This window comes from Echeneis naucrates, chromosome 3, assembly GCF_900963305.1.
Source record: "Echeneis naucrates chromosome 3, fEcheNa1.1, whole genome shotgun sequence".
Taxonomy (NCBI): domain Eukaryota; kingdom Metazoa; phylum Chordata; class Actinopteri; order Carangiformes; family Echeneidae; genus Echeneis; species Echeneis naucrates.
Window position 1 is genome coordinate 23107889 of NC_042513.1, and position 20772 is coordinate 23128660.

Here is a 20772-nt window from a genome sequence, read left to right on the forward strand (position 1 = left end):
TGTACAGAAAAACTATTTAGAATCTTCTTTATTATTATTACACTTTGTTGAGGTTTAAGTATTTTGAAATGAGAAAATTTTGAGGTTAAATATAATCATCTTCTTTAGAGTGATCATGATACAACCTACAATAGTAATAACAATAACACTGCGTGCACTTACAGCTTTAACCTGGATAGGTATGGTTCACTCAGGAGAAGTGGCTGGAGAAAAATCCAGAGTATACAATTTACGATCAACAACCTTGTCTGCGAGTCTACATAGCAGAGCAGACACACGCTGCTGATTTTGGCTTTTTACACTGATAATTATTTCCCACTATATCGGCAAAAACACCCAAAAAATACTCAATATAATTATGAAATTAGCAGTCATCAAACTATGAATAACACAATAAGAATCCCAATTTGAGCTGTCTGTTTAAATGAATACCCATCCTACAATTATGATACAATGACATCTTTCTATTGAGAGGAAAGGGAGAGGTCTTTGTGTTTCTGTGCAGGTTACAGACAGGGAGGTGCCATGTTCGCAGTCACACAGCGCTGGTGTTGTTTTTTTATGGATCACAGCCATCATCATAAAACAGCTAGGCCCAAATCTGTAAGAGAAAAGTAGGCACAATGTAAAAAATCATTCAGTGTAAAGCTGTAACTACTTTTGTTAGAGAAAAGATTAATATTAATCAATGTTGACATAATTTGCTTTTGAAAAAGCCATTGTGGGGTTAGAAAATAGGCCTTTTCAATACCTGAATGGAATTAATACCAGTTCAACTTTACTTTTAAATAGAAATTAACTTAATGAGTTATAATTTAAGTCTTATATTTATGCATTTGTATTATTAAAATATGTTATAGTATAAAAATAGTTTTTTAAAATAATCAGGCTTTATGCATTCAAATTTTTATGACATTCTAACGTTTTTCATCTTTAAATGACTAAGACGGAATGGTGCATTGTATAGGCTAATATTACTGTCTACCAAATCTCAAAAACACATCCAACAATCAACAGCCAAACCGTAAAATGATAAAGTGAGGTAACCCCGATTTACCCGTAAGGTGTTGTCCCAGGAAGCAGAAGCAAGAGATGTGCCGTCAGGTGACAATCTGACTCTGCTGATACGGTTCTCGTGGCCAAACAGGATGGAGGCACGAGTTCCCTTTAGAACATCCCAGACATTAATGGTGTAATCATTATAACCAGCAAAAAGCAAGCGACCTGATGTTGGGAGGCAAAGACAAAGAGAAGAGGAAGTGATGTGGGGAATTTTAGAATAAGGAGAAGTTGGAATGAATAAAAAAATTCAGGCTCATCAAACTTTTTTTTTTTTTTTTGCTTAAATCACTTGAAAATGTTTTATGTAGATTAAATATTAAAAGAATTTCTCAGATGAGTAAAACTTTCTAAATGTTTTTTGAACTAAGAAACTACATTATATCTACCACACAGGTCAACTTTTCATGTAGGAAGCACTTTTAATCTGATATTCACTCCTTACCACTCATAGAGAAGTCCACAGTGGAAGCACCAAATATGATGCTGTCCTTCTGGTAGATGGCAACTTCACGATCAGCTCGCAAATCATAGAATCGGCACTGAGAATCATCAGCAAATAGGACACAAAAAGCTAATTTATTAGTAATCACAGTCTGTGGATGAGGTTCCATATTGTATAAATAGTATTTGAAACGTTGTTATCATGAACAGCTAAAGCAGAAAAATTAATTCAGTAAGGAACAACTGAGATATATGAGTCTTATTTCAGTTTGGTGTTCTGCTGTTAGAAGTGCATCAGTGTAGATAACCATCGAACCAAAAATGTGTTCAGAATGTGATTCAGAAGGAGCCTCATAACTCAGCATTACTTTTTTCTGCAAAAGCACTAAGAATTTCAATTTCCAATATTGCACAGTGCACATACTGGCATGAAAAATAATCACAAACACACAAGCAGATAATATGACGTGACTCACTGTGGCATCGTCAGAAGCAGAAGCAAAAGCATCTCCACTGGGATAATACCTGGAGACACATGATCGAGGGTGGAATAAGATACTCTGTAAATTCACAGAGCTTTTTATTTGAAAGAAACATTATTGATTTTGTAGTTAGTGCATCATTTTTGAGTACTGATACATTCTGCTGTGTGAAGTAAATCACAGAGCTGAAACATGCTGATACTGAATTATCCTACACAACACTACACACCATACAAATTATTTTACATTATCATTAGCTCATTTACTTTAATGGATATTTTGCACACTCAATAATAATCTATGAAACACTCAAATACATGCAACAAAAGTACATCCAACTAATTGCACAGTTTTGATTAATATACCAGCAGAGCTTCAAAGAACTTGATTAGGCTGCAAAGACAATGTGTGGAAACTTTGATTTAAAAGTCATTTTAAAATTAATTACATGCAAATTCAGTTGCTTCACTGCTATTGTTGACCTAATAATATAAACACTTGTTCTACAGCGAACAAACCAAAATTTGAGGAAAATCCCTCATGGTGTTACTGAGCTCACAATAACAGGACTGCTAGATGGACAACCAGAAAACATCATTATTATTGCCTCCAGCTGCGACTGCTGCCGTTGCAGGGGCAAAAACACAAGGACAGTTACAGATGTCTTCTTGGAGGTCAGTTATGCAGCCACATGGGTAAACGCCTTGGTTAATTATATGCTTTTATGATTTACCATTTAATATTTTCTACTTATGTCTCCTTTTGTAATAGTAGCAAAACTGCTTCTCTTCCTTGCAGCGCAGCTAGTTTTCTGATCGTCTCTGTCAACAACGTTGTTTTTGTTTTAGAGAAGATAAAAGAAAGGTGGTGGACTTTTGTTCTATCAGAGAGTTGAACTCACTTCACACAGTTGATGTCAGACTCGTGGCTCTCAAAAGACTGAATGTTCTGTCCAGAGCGCATGTCCCACACATTGGCCCTCTTGTCACTGCCCTGATAACACAAACACACATGCACACAGATACACAACAGGTGCTCTGTTGAATTGATTCATTCAAGTTTTTAAAAGTTCATTAGAAATCAAAATCATGAATGTCTGGGGTTTCCCCCATGACATCATGAATTACAAAGAACTCTCTTCGCTCTTGCCTCCTCACCCCAGAGACAAAAGTGTTTCCCGTTTCAGATGGTGCGATGTCCAGAGACAAGACATCTGCTGAGTGACCGTGGAAACTCTGCAGCAGCTGCCCGCTCTCCACATCCCACAAGGCACATGTGCCATCACCACTGGAGGTCAGGAGCTAAGAGACGCATACACATGGGCAAATACACCCACCCACACAGACACACACAGCATAGACAAAAAAAAAACAAAACAGTCAATAGAAAAAAAAATATTAAACTTATTTTAGCACAAGCACAAGAAGTGTATATGTTCATAACTCAAATGAATGATGTTCATGTTTAGAACTCAAATCCTGGAATATCTCCTGTGCTAGTCTTATTCACAAAGGAGCTGTGAAACCAACTACTGCTTCAGATGCAGCCTTGGTGTGGTAGTTTAGGAGTGATATCACTGAGGGACTTAAGGTAAATTCTGTATTCTGCCAGAAACCTGGCACAATGACGGGGCATAAACATGAAACTAGGCTGAATCACATCTGAAACAGCACTGCTGGTGGCTATATAGAGACAAATACAAAAAACACATTGGTGTCAAATCGCTTTAAAGATAGAATAATAACATTCAAGCAAAGACATCTGAGTTCATCTAAATTAAGTCTCAGTGTCTGACATGAGATCATTGTGACATCAACACTGGCCTTAAAGGTGAACTAAAGCTACTGAACATGCAAATTTTTGCAAATGTATGTACACACATACAGTATGTACAACACAAGATAAAGGTCAGCACCAAACCACAAACACAACTCTAAATTTTCCCTTTGCATTGTGTGCCCACATACGAAGAAGCACACAAAATGTTAAAATGTCAGCGGTTCCTCTGATGCGAACAGATTATGAGCACTTAGGGACTCATGCATACACCAGAGATCCCTGCTGGCTGGTGGATTAGAGAGCTCCTGCTGGATGACCTCAGGCACAAAAACACACCACATCCTGCTGGCACTGAGAGGCAGCTTCAGTTTCAACGTGAATGTAATTATCAGTCAACCACAATTACTGGCACACGGACGGAAACCTCACTGAACGGAGACTTTGCATCAGCCTAATTCAGATACCACATATTAAAATATTTGCAGAGGGCTAATCAACTTAGCGCACAAGAGAATGTTTACTTTACAGGGAAGAATTGTAATCAGCAGATTGGGGGTCTGATGCCATGATTAGATCCTGAAAAATGGTTTGGGGATGTGTATTAATATATCATTCTTACCTGTGATTGTACAATTTATAAGTTCTCATATTTATGGCTGGAAGAATGTCAGACACCCCTAAAATGGACCATACCACTTCTGATCCTTGATGTCAGCCTTCCTGCTCTACTCCCATTGATGGCTCATATCCATAGACAGAAGAAGCATTTGCAAAGCACCTAACTTGTTTAATAAACTTAACCTTCTTTTCCTCTGGGTTTCTGAATTAAATTATGCCAAGTATCTACGGATGAGCAATAATATTTTAACTTCTAAACTTCTAATGAACAGCTACATAATATCAGCTAGCAGCTCTTCATTTACAGTGTTGTAAATGGAAATATCTTTAATCAAATAACCTCCCAGACCAAATGTCAGGACAACAGCAGATCCTTCATGTAACCACTTCCATGTAACTGTGCTGCATCAACATGGTCTCAGCTGGAAATACTCACACGCACATACAGATGTATGTCACAGCCCAATCTTATCTATACTTTTTGCATATTTTAAGGCATGCTAAAAAGGGGAAGTCTTTTATATACTTATAGGGTGAAATGAATAATAAACACTCTTTCTCAGCTCTCAGTGTGGCCCAGAGCTTTGTGCTTCAAGGTCTGTTGTGATTGTATGAAGGCTATGAGCGTGACAGTGGCCTCATGTACATGAATGTGTCTTTGTGGGAGATGCAGCATGAGAGCGCATATGTGTGAGAGATGGAGTGACAGAAAGGAAGAAAACATGTGTGTCTATGTGTTAAATGTTCTGGCCCGAGGTCAGCGTGCTCCACTCTTTTCTTGATAAAACCCACTCAGGATCTATTAATAAACACAGGATAGAGGACCCCCTCAGTCTCCTCTCTGCCCCCTCCTAAGTCCTGCCATCCATCTCCTCTCTTGTCTTCCTTCCTGTCCTCCTCTTACCTCCCAGCCCATTATGCTCCTTTGCTTTGCTGAGGGCCAAAATGGACTAAATTATTAAAGCTAAATATCTCTGCGATCTGCGTTGCTTCCTCTATGCTCTCCTTTTGATTTTGCCCCAACTGTAACATAGTTGTAACAAGTATTTGAAAATACAAGTATTTTTGTATATTTCTTATTTTAAGAGAGGATCTGTGCAATTTAACCCAATTTGGCTGCTGGTGGTGCATTTATTGATGACACAACATTGTGTCACATTATGTTTTTACTGTACATTTGAACTGAGAGTGTGATCTGCATGAAACTGTGCATGTATCATGTAAGTCCTTAAGGAAATGATATACTTCAGAAAATACAAATGTTATAATGGAAAAGCTTGTGCTCATACAAAGGAAGTGATGCTGCATCTTTACATTCTCAACCTCACAAGTGCAGTGTGCCCATGGACAGCCATGTGCCAATACTCAATAACAATACTCAGTCTTTCCCTGAATCAATCAACATTTGCTGTTTTATTAATAAATTCTGACCATAAATTATTAGAACAAATGACAGTTTAATTCTGCATAAACAATGGGATGTTATAGTGTGCCTCTTATTCCTCCCTGTTTTTTCTCACATGGCAACAAAATGATGCTCACCTGCATGTCGGAGTTGGTGAAGGCGCAGCCTGATACATAGTTGGTGTGCATGGCCACTGACTTTCTCTTTGCAGCCAAGTTCTCATTTTTATCCAGAGACAGTGGGATGACTGAGCACTTGTTATCCAGCCCACTTTTGGAGGAGGTAAAAACATCAGCAGTTAAATTCAGAATATCATTTATAATATATTGCTAACAGCATCAGTCCCCAACCATATTAATGGTAAAGTTACTACTCACTTGCAGACATTTGAACAACACAGTGCTGCTCTGCTGCTAAAATCCTCTATTTATCATTGGATGCATTTGTCTACAAGTCTCACAAGAAACGGAAATTAAAGGAGCTGTAAAAATTGTAAAAAAGGATTTTCTCCTTAAGGGAGAAACTTAAAAGTTATACAGTCTTGAACAAACTTAATTCCTGTTTAAGACATTGAGTTCTGCTTGTGTTGTGAGTTAAATTGAAAGAGGAGTCAGCAATCCTTATAGTCCAGTTCAGATCAGAGATGATAAAGCTCCTCTGGAGCTCTCAGACATTTTTCAGCATGCTAGCACACCAGGCACTTTGAGCTCACAATGCACAGGTTTAGCAAAGTGCAATGTACAGCAGACCTCCAGAGGGGATCTGAACCAGCCACCTGAAACCAAACTGATCAATGATGGATTTATGGTCAGTCAGCCTTTTTCGTGAGAATAGTTTCTCTAGTAACTGCAATAAAATGGCTCTAAATATTTTATTTCCGTAAAGAGTGACATTTTCTATATTTGACAAGCGGAATATGAGTCAAAGAATAACAGCCAATTAAATATATGTGATAAAAAAGTTCATACTGACCCACAGGCCACAGCACAACCTGAGGGAGCATATGCACATGCCATGATCCATGTACATGGTAGGGATATTCCATGCTCCTGTAAAACAGATGGTGCAAACACACACACATGGACAGACACACAAAGCATGAAAAAGAGAAAAACATTCATATTGTGTTGGCTGTTATTCCTATGAAAATGTATTATCTATAATAAGAAAACTATTCTCATACACATAACATTCATAGTTACACATCTGCAGTAAATCTGGATGTGGTGAGAATTAGTAGGGATTACATTTAGTGTGGTTCTGTCTGCTCCACCCTGGCTACCACTTAAGTGCACTCAGGCACACACAAAGACGCACACACAAACACACCACAGTCATTACAGGGGACAGATGGATAGATAATCTTTAAAGGGATATTTCCATTTCCATGTTGCACCCTCTCTCAGAGGAGTATATACAGCATGTTTAGGATGGCCCAACACCAGCACATATGGTGCGTGAGCATCTGACCATGAAAATAAAAATCAGAGCTGCAGATAACAGAGTGGAGACGTGCCTGAGGTTATAATGGGCAACCAGGCTTCTGGAAACAGTTTTGCATGATTGTCTGTTCAGGGATGTTCCTTTTAGTCTGACACGACACTCAACCTTTTGATTTACATGTGACATGATCAAGGTATAAATACAGTTATGCTTCTGCTGAGATACAAATGGAAGCTAAGGCGTCAGATGTTCTCACGAAACACCAGAAGATCAGTCATCTGACGGTCCTGTCGCAGCATAAGAGCTCAGACTGACCTTTTGGAACTGTTAATTTACTGTATTTTGGGTAAATGTATCAATATGGATTAGTTAAGTGTTTGGTTTGTAATTCTGATTTCCTGTTTGCAATAACACTTGACCAGTGTGACTAAATTGATGGAGAAATATGATATAAAGCTGAAACAATAAAATATAAAGGAATTATAGATGTTGCTTTTGTCTTATTTAAATATTTAAGTTAATAGAAAAAAATACAATTACTGTGGATAAATCCTCTCCCTGCTGTCATTGAATTAAGACCCTAATCCAAAATGTAACTTTAGGCAGTGCAGGTGGTTGAGTGGTTAGAGCACAGACCATGTTACCGCAGCACCCGGGTTCTGGCCCGAGACTTAGGCTGCAGGTCATTCCTCTTTCTCTCCCTGTTTCCTGTCAGCCTCTCTGCCACTTACTATCCAAATAAAGGCATAAAAAGCCCAAAAGATACTTTGAAAAAAGGAATGGTTAGGTTCATTTGATGCTATAGGATGCTTAAAACTATGCCAAACTATGTTTTTTCCGTCAAAAGTATCATAAAGCATTATTATTATTATTATTTCCACCCTATCAGACTAACTTTTACCTTATTAAGAGTGAACGCATCCCAGACAATCACTTTTCCATCCTGTATTGGAGAAAGAAAAACAGCATTACACAAAAACGTTGAGCTGCCAATATGCTTGGGCAAATTAAAACCACACACAAATAGGAATCACGTGTGTATACCTGTGAAGAGCTGACTACACGACGTTTGTCTTTGCACCAGTCCATACAAAGCACCTTGTTCCCGTGACCTTTCAGCACACGTCTGGTCTTTATGGAAAGGGCACCCAACACCTCAATCTTCTCAGCTACCTGGTGCACTGAAGTATCCAACACACACACACACACACACACACCATGTCAGCTTTAATAATCTACATATAAATCACCACACAACAACAAACAGACCAAATGAGGAGTAAATAACTATGTTATTCTCCACAGTTGGTGGTTGGCAGGGAGCTCAGTAAGACACTTTTAAACAGCTTTTATTAGATTTTCTGCTCTTGAATGTTGGCAGAGAGCAGTTAGCTGTTTGTTGGTCGGTGTTGTTGACACTTACACTCCACGTCGTTCAGCTTGTTCCTCTCCTCCTCCAGCTTCTTCTTCAGACTCTCGCTCTCCAGCTGAAGGCTCGACAGGGTTTCCCCCTTCTGGAGCCCCTGACAGGCCATCTTCACCGGGGACAGCCGGAGGACAGCCGGAGGACAGCCGGGAGGACAGCGGGAGGACAACCGGGAGGACAACCGGGAGACAGCCGGGAGGCCAGCGGGAGGACAACCGGGAGGACAACCGGAGACAGCCGGGAGACAGCCGGAGGACAGCCGGAGACAGCCGGGAGACAGCCGGAGGACAGCCGGGAGACAGCCGGAGGACAGCCGGGAGACAGCCGGGAGACAGCCGGAGGACAGCCGGAGGACAACCGGAGGACAACCGGGAGACAGCCGGGAGGACAGCGGGAGGACAGCGGGAGGACAACCGGGAGGACAACCGGGAGACAGCCGGGAGGACAGCGGGAGGACAACCGGGAGACAGCCGGAGACAACCGGAGGACAACCGCAGAAAGCCGGGGGACAGCGGGAGGACAGCCGGGAGACAAAGACAGGGGGACACAGGCAGTTAACGGGGGAAACGGCGGTTTGAGCCGTTAGCCGTTAGGTGAGATTGTGCGCGAGCACGACGGTTGATGCGGCCGGACCAGGGGACCGACAACCTGCCGCGCGCCCTCCTGAACGCCACGCCCCCTCCTGAATGCCACGCCCCCTCAGTACTCGATTCCTGCATGTTCCCATTCGTCGGTCAATAAAGTTCATTTACCTTTGTTTTGTTTTTGTGTTTTTACAGGCAAATATGCTGCATTTATGAAATAAAACAATCACAACTCCAACTGATCACAAATCTCTTTTTGATAGGACGATAATAATAATAATAACGCCATTTATATAGCACGTTTAAAAACAACGTTGAGGTTGTGTTTTGACGTATGAATCGGAGCTGGACATGAGCAAACAATAAAACAAAATACACACACACAGTAAGGATGTAAATGATAATAATAACAACAGGGATACGTCACACTAATCACCTGATCATCACTGTACTCTTTACTGTTACTTAATTATTTTGTTATGTATCCTCCCCAAAAAAATTACTTTTTATTCCTGTTTGAATGAGACCTAGTGAATGTTACAGAGACCAGCTGTTTTTGGGGAATTCATTTGCCTTTTTTAACCAGTTTTTAAAGGTGCAGCTCAGTAATAGTTACCAGTTTGATTAACAGTAATTACTACAGGCAATAATAATGCATCACAACATATTTCAATGCATTGTTGAACTGTTTGCATGAATGCATGGGCCTGGTGACAACATACATCTCTTTTATCCTCTGTTATAATTCTGTTTTGATTTCTTTTAATAATAATGTCAGAAAGTGAGCAAGTCAAATTGAAATATTGTGCTGAAGTCAGTTAGGAAATTTTTTTGTCATTGCATTTCTAAAAGGTATTGTGTCAATATGCTGCAAATTGTTGAATTAGCCTTTGAGCTAATTGGTTACTATTATTGATGTGCGCCTTTAAAGACAGGTTGAAAAACAGTATCTTGTAGGTCCTGTGTGTGTGTGTGACTTTATTTAGCAGGTTTTGAGTCATATTTATACAATTTTATGTCAACAGTTGCTGTTGACAAGTGGTGTCTTCAGTTCAACAGATATTTTATGAACTGTTTGAGAGCTGCCATCACCTGGCATGCGAGTACAGGACAGTCCAGAACTTCCTGTTGGATCCATGCTACAGTGTGCCCATATAGACTACATCATGCAAACGCTGATCCTGCTTGCAATTAAATTCAATGTGTGCAGCTGTTTGAGGATGAGAAAGTGAGAGGAAACAAAAAGATCACACACCATTTCCACACAGAAGGAGCAGTAGTTGATGGGCTCGTTCTTGATGTAGATGTTCATCAGAGGACGGGCGTTTGTACAACTGTCGCAGGGGCCAAAAGTGACCGCCATGAACGTTTGGTCACACATGGCTGCAGATGATCACCAACACACCTGTGGAGAGAACACAGTAAACACAACTACAAATATGACGACACTCCGCTCAGCAAGAGGTTGGAGGTTTCTTTGTCTTGATTGAGGGTCTTTTGACTTTTGTGGTAGGTTGTGACCACTTGTGTGCGTGTGAGTGTGAGTGTGTGGTTGTGGAGTTAAGTAGCTGGTAATCTACGTCGGGCTGATCCTTTCTCTGAGCTCCAGAGGAGAGGACAGCACAGCTATTCTGGGAACCACTCACTCAAACACTCAGTTTATTTAACGAACAAATCATATTTTATCTTATTTTATCACATGCTGCTGCTGCTTTTGATGAAGAAACTTGTAGTTTGTAATTGCTTAAATAATCCTTATTGCTTACACAGTTATATTCAGTAAATGTCAATCTTATTAAGAGAGAGAAAGAAAGCAAAAATAAAATGATTGTTGCATTTTTGTCCTCATGTTGATCATGTTGTGAATATTACTCTAAGCTGAGTGGATTATGTGATGTTATGTCATATTTACCTCCAGCTATGAATGTTTTTCTGTTTACACATACATGTTAGATTTTATGTTTGTAAGTGAAATTCATGACATTCAGATAGTTATGTTTTTTGCTGAAACTTTTCCAAACATGCCTGGTTGTAGGTTGTATAACACACTGAGAAATATTTAGCCTTTCTAATACACCAACTAAACCAGAACTTTTCAACAAGTCTCTTACATCGATTAAAACAGTGAAAGAATGAACTGAATGACAAATCTTACCTCAGGAGAAGACTTCTCTTTTCCTACTGCAGAGCAGGTATCTATCCCAGAGAAGCTAGTTGTGTTTTTCCAGAGAAGAGGATTGTCAACGAGGGACGGGCAGAGAACTATAAGCTTCTTAGAAGAGTGTTTAAGCTGTGACTCTGCTCTGCTTTTACCTCCATGTTTCAGACGTCCCTGTAGAGAGTGGACAGTTACATTCACACTCCGATCCACTTCCCATTGTGGATAAGAAATAATAAAACATAAAAAAAATTCACTCAGTGTTGCATATTACAATATAACAACAAAAAGGAAAAATCACCTCCTACAGACAATCCAATAGTGCTGAATTCTTTTATTTTACTTTTACAGATTTGACAATTTATTCCAAGTTTCTTAATTTCTTAACGGTGAACACATTCACTAAGCACAGCTACCAGAAACTACAAACAGTCCAATTTGTTGAATGTACACATGGGAGTAAAGAGGAAACATTTCAGTACTGGCATGTACACACCGGTACCACAACAAGTGGGGTGATGATACTTTTCAGTTTTTGACAGTTATTATTTTTTTTCCTCGAATGGCACAATCAATGGTAGAGCTGATAATAACAACGGTCATTTATAATGTCTACATGTATGTATCATACAGCCATCTCTCTCCTCCTGTGAACAAAATGACATTTGCTCGAGAGGTCAAGAGAAGCCCGGGGACGAGAGGCGCCACAGCCCTGCTTTCTGCTTTTTCCTCCTCTGAAACCAGCACGGCCTTCCTATTCTACGCTGGCAACACATCAGTCCACAAGGTGAGTCTGAGTCTGTGAAGGCTGGTGCTGCAGCCACGATACCTACAAGAGTCCGTCTTCCTACCTGCGGCTTGTGTTAACTGACCATTTTGATGAAACAGCAAGAACATTTGAAAAAAGGAAGCATCTAATCATACAGGGAATGTGGCAGAGGAAGCTCAAGGGCCAGAGTTGTGCGGAAAGATGGAAATGAAAAGACAGAAAAAAGCAGACTTTTAAGCGCGAAGGTTTTCTTCTTACAGTCTGTCTGTAAATTTGTTATTTATCCGACTTCCTCTGTAATCATTCGAGTTCATTTTGACAGCGAACCAACTAGGACATCTCTTAAACATAAAAATGATCACATTTAACAGTTTATATTCATCTTACAGTGGAAAAAACTGCATTGACTGAAAAGAAACAATGCCACAATGATGACAATGTGTGCAAGTCCTTCAGAGAGCAAATAATTCAGATATAAGGCTTTGTCCACAATGTGCAGCTAAAATCATGATACACTTCATTAACATTATTAACATTCATGTTTAATTAATACCTTCAGTTACCACCTCTCTTCAGATATGTACTCTTTACAAAGACCTACGTCAAACTACCTACAAACCCAAACAATATATAACAAAAGGCAGATCGATTAAAATGGTCCCAACATTTGTGCAACACAAAACTTTCTTTATTCCACTTGCTGTTAGTTTCCATCTGAGGCTTGTTTGTGGTCGTTCATTGAGATATTTCACTTTTTTAAAAACATTTTTACTACTCTGGCTTTCATACAAATATTTTCCATTCCTCACTTACTTTGTTGCAGCTGAAGACAAATTTTGAATTAAGAGTTACTGTGTTCTGTTTTGGTGACCATTCAGTTTCCTATGTGGGTAAACACCTTACAATAAAGAAAATATTTCATTTTTAACAGATAAAGTCTTTAGGCAAAATAAGGTTCACATGAGGGCGAGAGGCAAATTTGGTTATTCTATAAAGCTAATGGCAAAAAAAATAAATAAAAAAATAAAGTAAGCAAACAAAGGGGATGAACACGAGGCTGCCATGACAATTTTACCACAGACAAAGGACTGTTTTCTAAAAGTATGAGCAGATTCCCTGATGCTCATCCAACGACTCACCTACACCAATGTTTCTCTAATATGAAAAATATTTTGCATGCATGTTAATTTCTGGTCAGCTGATAAAGCTGAGCCCATGCAGGTTCGATGGGGACAGCAAGAGGGGCAAGCAGCAGCAGCAGCAGTACCAGCAGTAATAGCATTAGCGCATGCTGTACACCACCGTGTAATTTAAAAAACTAAACAAAATAACCCGCCCAAAAAAAACAAAAAACTATCTGTATGTTGGTACTTTGGCTAAAACCGATGACAGGATAGCAGGACGGCAGATAGAGGATGGACAGGCAGGAGATCGGTGCACAATGTTAAAGTTCAGCATCGTTGTGAAGATAACAGCAGAGAAATGAATGGTGCCGGATAGATCCCCAGAAAACGCTCAAAAACTAACTTCAGAGAAACTGTTTCTCTCCATTCTGCCCAGTGACACGACTGTTACGAACACATGATGATAAGAAAATAACACGACTGAAGTAAATAACTATGCATAGACGACAGTGAAAAATTTTCAAAGCTCTGATGAGAGCTGTGTTTAGAGAAAACAAGAAGAGAAGAAAGCGTTTGGAGGGAAAAAGCCCACCGTGACATGGCAGTGAGCAGTGTTGTGTGTACATAGATCTGGGTTTTTACTGTTGTGTACATGTGTAGCTGTAAACAGTAAAGATCCTCGGAGTCAACTCCTCAGCAGAGTTCAAACCTTGTACCTTCTAGATTCCTCCTCAGTTAAACCCCTGCTACACTGCAGGGAGATATGACAGAGAGACATTTTTATATTAAGAGGCCTAACAAATGATAATCTTGTTAAACTATCCTATATAATTTACCTGGTATCAGTGTAAACTTGTTATGGTGGAACTAAACTGCTTTTACAAAGCTGTTCATCCTGGTAAATGAAATGTTGAATCCCATCCTCATATTGGACGCCTTTTCTGCAAAGAGAAAGCTTCTAATCTTAACGATGGATAGAGGGGACGGAGCAAAAAGCAATAAATAAAATACATGATAAATATTATTCATATTTATATATATTTATATATGCATAAATAATATTGTACAGATGACAAGTAAAATGACAGCGTACAGAAACAAGCCTGGTCTGCTGGAGAGAGAGAGCTAACATTAGCACTCATCTGGTTTTGTACTGAAGACGAGGAATTCATTTTGGAGTACAAACCCAACGCGTCAATCTACACTTCAAATTGCCATCTTATTGCTTGTCATGAGGTCTCAGCCCCTACATTAGGACCTGCTCTCATCTATAGGTACCTATATTCTCACCGGAGAAGAAGACGATGACAAGAACGACGATCATAACCACGAGTTGAAACACGGGGGAAGGAGCTGGGCGAACCAGGGTCAAGACCACGAGGGCAGACCCTGGAGACATTGACCTGGTTCTGTGGCTTCTCTAAGAGGCAGGCAGGCGATTTTACAAGCAGGGGACAGATTATGGTACTTGGCGGCCAGATTTAAACCAGCGACATTGGGTTCTGGGCCTCTTCGTTGGAGAGAAGGTGTACATAATTGTAGGCGTGCATGTCAAAGTTCAGAGGATGTCAGTCCTCTACTGATGGATGCTTGAGTCCAGATTTAGATTTAGGGATATTTTAGAGGTCTAAATATTAAGAGGAGACTATTTGATAAATATTTCATATATAATCGATCAAACAGTGTAAATAGAAATCCTACTTTTTAAGTGTTTGTGATGGTCAGAAAATGCATGTATTTCTCTCGTGATTGCAGTGTCTGGGGTTTTGGGGTCAGTGGGTGTCATGTGACTGAACAGCGGCCACTAAGACAAATATTCTGCAGGGTGTCGGGTTAGACACGAGTGAGGAACCCCAGGTTCAGTGAGCTGGGGATCTGGATGGTTTCCAGGGCGAGTGAGGACGGGCTGAACGGGAAGGTGACTGGATATATCATCTTTGTGTCCATCAACAACTGGGGACTCTCACATCGGTCTCGCAAGCGAGTCTGGATGGTGAAAGAGAAAAGACTGAGTTAGAAATAGTCAAAATAAATAAATAAATGCCAGAAAAAAGAGAACTGTTTAAATTTTGGTTGAATTACAGAAATTTGGAGTGTAGAATCATAGCACAACTGCATGACGCTTCTGCAATTGGTTTGAAATTCACTTTGCTTTAATTCAAATCAAACTTCAAACTTTTTACCTGTATGGTTCGTATGAACGCAATTGAAACTCTCTCCTCAAACTCATTGACAGGTGTGTAGAGGTTCAAGACCTTCACAATCTGAAAGAAAAGTAACACAAACAGGGTAAGAACACAGTATTTGCCAACAGTTACCAACAAATAAGTGGTCCATTAATTGAATTTATGGACACTGTGGTGTTTTACCTGAGCAGTCGTCAGGGCCAGGCACATCGAGCAGATGGCCTCAGCGTCCTCATCGGTCTTTTTCTTCACCTGCAGCAGCTGAGCGGCCTGGATCAGCGGCTCCAGAGTCTCTTTGGCTCCACATGTCATGAGACCTTTGTCTCTGAGCCACTCCTCCAGCTGGCTCACATTGTACCTACACACACACACAGTGGGTTGGGGTTAGGGGTGAAGTAGTTGCAACCAGCTCACTGCGGCTCGTCTCTGAGTAGCAGCAGCTCTCACCTGATCTGCATGCCTTTGCTCCAGGAGCACATGTCTTTGCGCAGCAGCAGGTTGTTGAGGGTGACGGCGCCGATGATGTAGAACTGCTGCTTCACCACCTGCTTGATGAGCTCGGGGTCGGTGCCGTGCTGACACATGGTGGAGTGGAAGGCGCTAAGCTGCCGTAGGATGGAGTCCAAGGTGTAGGTGCCCTCATCTGCAATACTGGACGTCCGCTTACGGAGACCGGTGGGCTTGACCCCTGAAACGCCCTGGATGGTCTCATGTTCCAGCATGCCGGAGACTGCAGGAACACGAATGTGTGAATAGTATTTGTATCATACATGTAAGAAAATGTCATAATTTCTCTTAAATGTACAGTTTCCTTAAACTGTATGAGCACAGAGTCATACACACGTGTACACACCTATCATGGGTTGGAGGATATTCTCCATGCATTTGATCAGCTGCTGATAGATCTGGATGGCCAGGTCACTGATCACCTGTCTGTATTCCGCCAGGTCGAAGTTGGACAGACAGTGTTCATTCTGTCTTGATGTGTTGTGCTTCATGAAAGCCTGTGACAGACACCAGCAGATAAACTTAGCACAGAATTCTTTCAAAAAGGTGGGATTTGGGGGATTAAAAAAACAAAACAAAACAAAACTGCTATTGTTTATACCTAAATGATGCAATCAGTTTACATTTTTAATAAATTATCTGTTTATGTGAACAGTTTTTAGAAATTCTGTTTAGCTATTTTTTTTTTTAGCTATCTTTTTAAGATAGCTATTTTAGCTATCTTTAGCTATTCACTCATGATCAAAAAACAAAAAGGTTAAAAAAAACAAAACAAGAGAAATAGCTGATGATGATGAGTCAGGCTCACCTCATCTCCGCTGTACTGTTTCAAACAGTGCAAGAAACGACAGGTGTTGGCCAACCAGAAAGAAACTGTTTCAAAGTCATCTCCTCGTTTCTGGCAGGAAGAGAAAAGACAATGTGGTCAGTAAACCTGCTGGTTATAGTCAGAGCCTCGCCAACTCAAGACATCCTGCAACTTACAGAAAACTATTTTAACCTTAATTACACTCAGCAGTTTGACTGACCCCAGCCAGAGAAAACATCGCTAACAGTCTGCAGCACATTTACGATGCAAGCACATTCAAGGATCTGTCCAGACTGATAAGGACAAATGTTCAAACCCGAATTACCTGACCAGCCCCAAAGTCTTATTGCTATTCATATAAGGACCACTGCAAGATGACACACACACAAACACACTCAAACAAACCTTTAGTATCTTCTTAATACTGTTGATGGTTGAGGTGAGCAGAGTGCGGACTTTCTGGTCATCATTGACATAGTCAGCATGTCTGAGACACATGAACAGGATGTAGGCTGGCAGACCAGGGATCAGATTCACTGCTACACCGCGAGGCTTCAGTTCTGGAGGAATGAAGGTCAAGTTAGGTGAATGGCACCAACAATGAGATGTTTTTCAGTTAAAAAAAACAAAAAAACAACTCACTTGGTTCATTTTAACTTTCAAACTGGATCAAATGTGAACATAGCTCATAACACTGTCCTGCATCATTACTTGGTTTTCAATGACTTCACGAAATTTGATAAAGTTTATATATTTTTTACTCCTCATTTCTTACCCAAGATGAGGTTCTTGACCAGTTTAAGTTCATCCTCCTTCTTGTACTCCAACATGCCTTGGAAGTCTTTCTCCCTGCGGGGGATGTTGACGGGGTGGATGGGCTCATCCACCATCTGTCCTGGAGACGTCTGGCCTTCAGTTTGACCGGCTGGACACACACAAGACAACAACAATTGAAGCACAAACTGCTCTATTTTCTCAACAAGCCTTTGATAAATGATTTAACCCCCTACCTCCCATCTCTCCGATCCTCTTGGAGTAGACCTTCAACTGCTTCTTGAGCTTGCGGATGGTTCGATCTTGCTTCTCCAGCTGCTCCATGAGATCCTGAAATAGATGAGAGGGCAAAGTGATGGAGAGAGATGAAGACAAAAATAAAAAGGCGAGAGAAAAAGAGAAGTCAAGAGAAAGTGCAAGCGTCTTCTGACTCAGCTCCACACTGTTGCCCTCCAGTGGTAAAAATCTACACTTTATTTCTGCAAATGTACAGATTCTACATAGGAGTAGGAAAAAAAGTGTGGCATTTAAATATTAGAGAATATTTCATATGTGTGGATAAACAACTGTTTTTATAAAAACATATACACTGAGATAGTAACTGAATTAAAAACCATTCTAAATTCTAAGAGAACTGAGATGTGTCTGAAGTTCATTCAGGTTTATCTTGGCATAGTTGTGTGAAAAAAGCGACAGGGGGTTAGATCAGCGTGAAAGCTGCGGGGCTGACTTCATATCAGAGGGAAGTTGCAGGACTCTGGCTGTTAGGAAAGAGAAAAAAGTGCAGAGCTGCTCTGCTGTGTTAGAGAGATGCTGAATTCAATTTCGTTCAGTACACACAACTTTAGTTAGTTCACACGCAACACACACACACACAGGCGTCAAGGGAAACACGCCTGTTTCTACATACAACCATCCGTCGTAAAATGATGACTCGAGCCTCTCTGGATGCTGTAGGATCCTCTGCCATGAGTTCCTGTCAGGACACCATCCACACAAATTAGTGTTCGTTTCAGTTTTTGAATGTGAAGCCCAGTGACCAAATACTCTCTTCATAATCATGTTTGTGTAACACGAGGAAGAGACTTGGTTTGTGTGATTTGGACCGATGAAGTCAAATTGACTTCCAACTTTATGTATCACTTGGATTTGAGTGTGTGTGTTTCAGTGCTGGCTACATCAGATGGATCAATCATGGACATCTTGACTATTAGAACCTGAAATCTTAACATTAAACATTAAAAGCCTTTATTGTAAAAAGTTTTCTACTTTGGCAGTCAGTGATGACTTTTTCTGTTACTGTTACAAACTTTTTTGATGTCTTAACTTTGATCCTGTTTTCATACTGACAGGCTGACCTGAATGTTTGGGATTTTACCTCTGTGTATAAATTGTTGCTCAGACTGCTCAGACTCTATGCAATGAGCTTTTCCTCAGCCTGCGTGTCTGTATGAGTCCATGCATGTGTTTGCGTCGGCTCGTACCAGGTTCTCGTTCGTGAGCCGGGTGATCTCATGCTGCAGACTGGCTTCGATTCTGGCCTCTGGGGGCAGTTGGAGGTTTTGTGCCAGGAGCTGCTGCTGACGATTGTTCTCCTCCTTGACATTCTGCAGCTCACCACGTAACGCTTCCACCTCATTATCGTAACCTCTCCTCTGAGTTTGCAGTTGGTGTTCCAGTAACCTGCGAAGATGGGAGGATGTGGAAGAGGAATGTGGTGGGTAAGATGGTGGGGACAAGAAAGAGAAAGAGAGGTTTCAGTGAGAGAGGGAATATTTGTCAATATTAACAGACAGTGAAGTGTGGAAAGCACAGAAGAAGAAGGAATAAACAGGGAAGAGGAGAAAAAAAAAAATCAGCAAACAGTAAGAGAGGGATAAAAAGTGGAGGTTTTCTCCACAGTGTGGTGATGCAGGACAGCAGCATGCTCTGCAGATACTACCAGCAGCCTCGAGCGCAGCCTCTCTGTATATTCTTCTTATTCTGCTGTGTCATTTAGCTTCACACTCTTTAAAAGCTGAATCTTACCAACATAGTACACGGTCATAAGAAACAAAGGTTTAAGATGAAGCGCTGAAGATTTGAATCATCAGATCCAAGTCAAATAGTGCTTGATAAAAATTCTTAGGGTTAGCTTTGAGTATCAGGAACGAAAAAGTCTTTGTCACTGTGTTTGGAGCAAGTAAGCTGTTAGTGATTAAACATAACCAATTCACTCCTCACATCAAAAGAAGATGATGATGTTTAGTATTCAAGTATAACATGTTGCAATCTACAATTAAAAGTTAGTGAAACTACTTAGTTTGAAGGGCGAAGGATGAACACAAATTCTGCTGCTTTTTCATATAAATGAAATCTTCTATATTCTATATTTTCTGTATATACATAAGTCTTATAATTTTTCATGCTATTTAACTCTGAAGTCATATCGTTTCGACTTGTGCCATGGGCCATATTTTATATATGGCAGAGGCTTGATGGGACTTAATAACATAACCGTCTAGCTGTTCAGCTGGACAAAGTAAAGTGGTTGAGATACTGAGAGAGGGAGAAAATATGAAATTGAAGAAAGCCAGCAGGACACATCCTTCCCTGTGAAAAGGCAAAGTGTCATGCTCAAACGTCACACTTTTGTTTGAAACACACTAACACCTGATGGTTTCCTTCAAGCCCTGATTAACCAGCCACAGCTCTCCATCCTCATTCAGCTTATGGAAGTCTGGAGCAGCAGATCTGACCGACACAGCACAAGGGACCGTGAACAACACAAAAACAAGTAAAATGTGGAGTGTTCAAGTGGAAGTGTTGCTGTTTGAACTCTGATGTCAGTCTGCAAGCAAAGAAGGTTGTGTGCAACAAGTGAAGCATCATGGAAACAGGGAAGGATGAGGGAGGGAAAAACTTAGAGATGCATAGCAAAGCATTTTTTACTGTTCAATTTTATAGAAAAATATGTTTAAATTAACTGCTGATAATTGCCTGCTGTGTTTACAGTCCCATATGTATCATAACATGTACAGATGAGCTGAGCACAACAGGGTACAGCACAAAGTGGATTTAATCAACTGTTCAGATCCCAATGGGAAACATGGCAGGGACCACCAAAAATTATTTATTGCGTAAACACATACACATCCTTCATGTTTTACTGTGCATCTCAGCTTTTACAAACATAATTAAAAACATACGGTAAAAGGATTATTTCA

The 20772-nt window shown here is 40.4% G+C and overlaps 2 protein-coding genes across 4 annotated transcripts in view; both read right to left on the minus strand.

Annotated features, from left to right (window-relative positions):
- Positions 1-484: 484 nt before the first annotated feature.
- Positions 485-10621, minus strand: gnb5b (guanine nucleotide binding protein (G protein), beta 5b). The gene is made up of 12 exons (XM_029498268.1): positions 10496-10621; positions 8654-8765; positions 8275-8411; positions 8132-8173; positions 6760-6836; positions 5925-6057; positions 3143-3286; positions 2887-2978; positions 1980-2028; positions 1505-1601; positions 1058-1224; positions 485-601 (listed from the first exon to the last, which is right to left on the minus strand). The coding sequence occupies exons 1-12, from the start codon at positions 10619-10621 to the stop codon at positions 590-592; spliced, it is 1188 nt and encodes a 395-aa protein (XP_029354128.1). The 3' UTR covers positions 485-589.
- A 1117-nt stretch (positions 10622-11738) lies between these two features.
- Positions 11739-20772, minus strand: part of myo5aa (myosin VAa) — a 43232-nt gene continuing 34198 nt past the window's right edge. For all 3 annotated transcript variants that reach the window (XM_029497908.1, XM_029497909.1, XM_029497907.1), the window contains 11 exons: positions 19051-19249; positions 18477-18542; positions 17803-17896; positions 17568-17717; positions 17198-17352; positions 16793-16882; positions 16331-16481; positions 15925-16207; positions 15661-15835; positions 15475-15555; positions 11739-15277 (listed from right to left, as the gene is read on the minus strand). In XM_029497908.1, coding sequence (XP_029353768.1) covers positions 15125-15277; positions 15475-15555; positions 15661-15835; positions 15925-16207; positions 16331-16481; positions 16793-16882; positions 17198-17352; positions 17568-17717; positions 17803-17896; positions 18477-18542; positions 19051-19249 — 1597 coding nt within the window. In that variant the 3' untranslated portion in view covers positions 11739-15124. The remainder of the gene's footprint in view (positions 15278-15474; positions 15556-15660; positions 15836-15924; positions 16208-16330; positions 16482-16792; positions 16883-17197; positions 17353-17567; positions 17718-17802; positions 17897-18476; positions 18543-19050; positions 19250-20772) is intronic.

What these genes read in the sequence shown, in the direction of transcription:
- gnb5b (XM_029498268.1), bottom strand. Translation starts at nt 10,621, where the DNA reads ATGTGTGACCAAACGTTCATGGCGGTCACTTTTGGCCCCTGCGACAGT. An exon ending in CAAGCTGAACGACGTGGAGT is followed by an intron (nt 8,412 to 8,653) that starts GTAAGTGTCAAC and finishes TGGATACTTCAG; the next exon opens with TGCACCAGGTAGCTGAGAAG. An exon ending in GTGTAGTCAGCTCTTCACAG is followed by an intron (nt 8,174 to 8,274) that starts GTATACACACGT and finishes TCTCCAATACAG; the next exon opens with GATGGAAAAGTGATTGTCTG.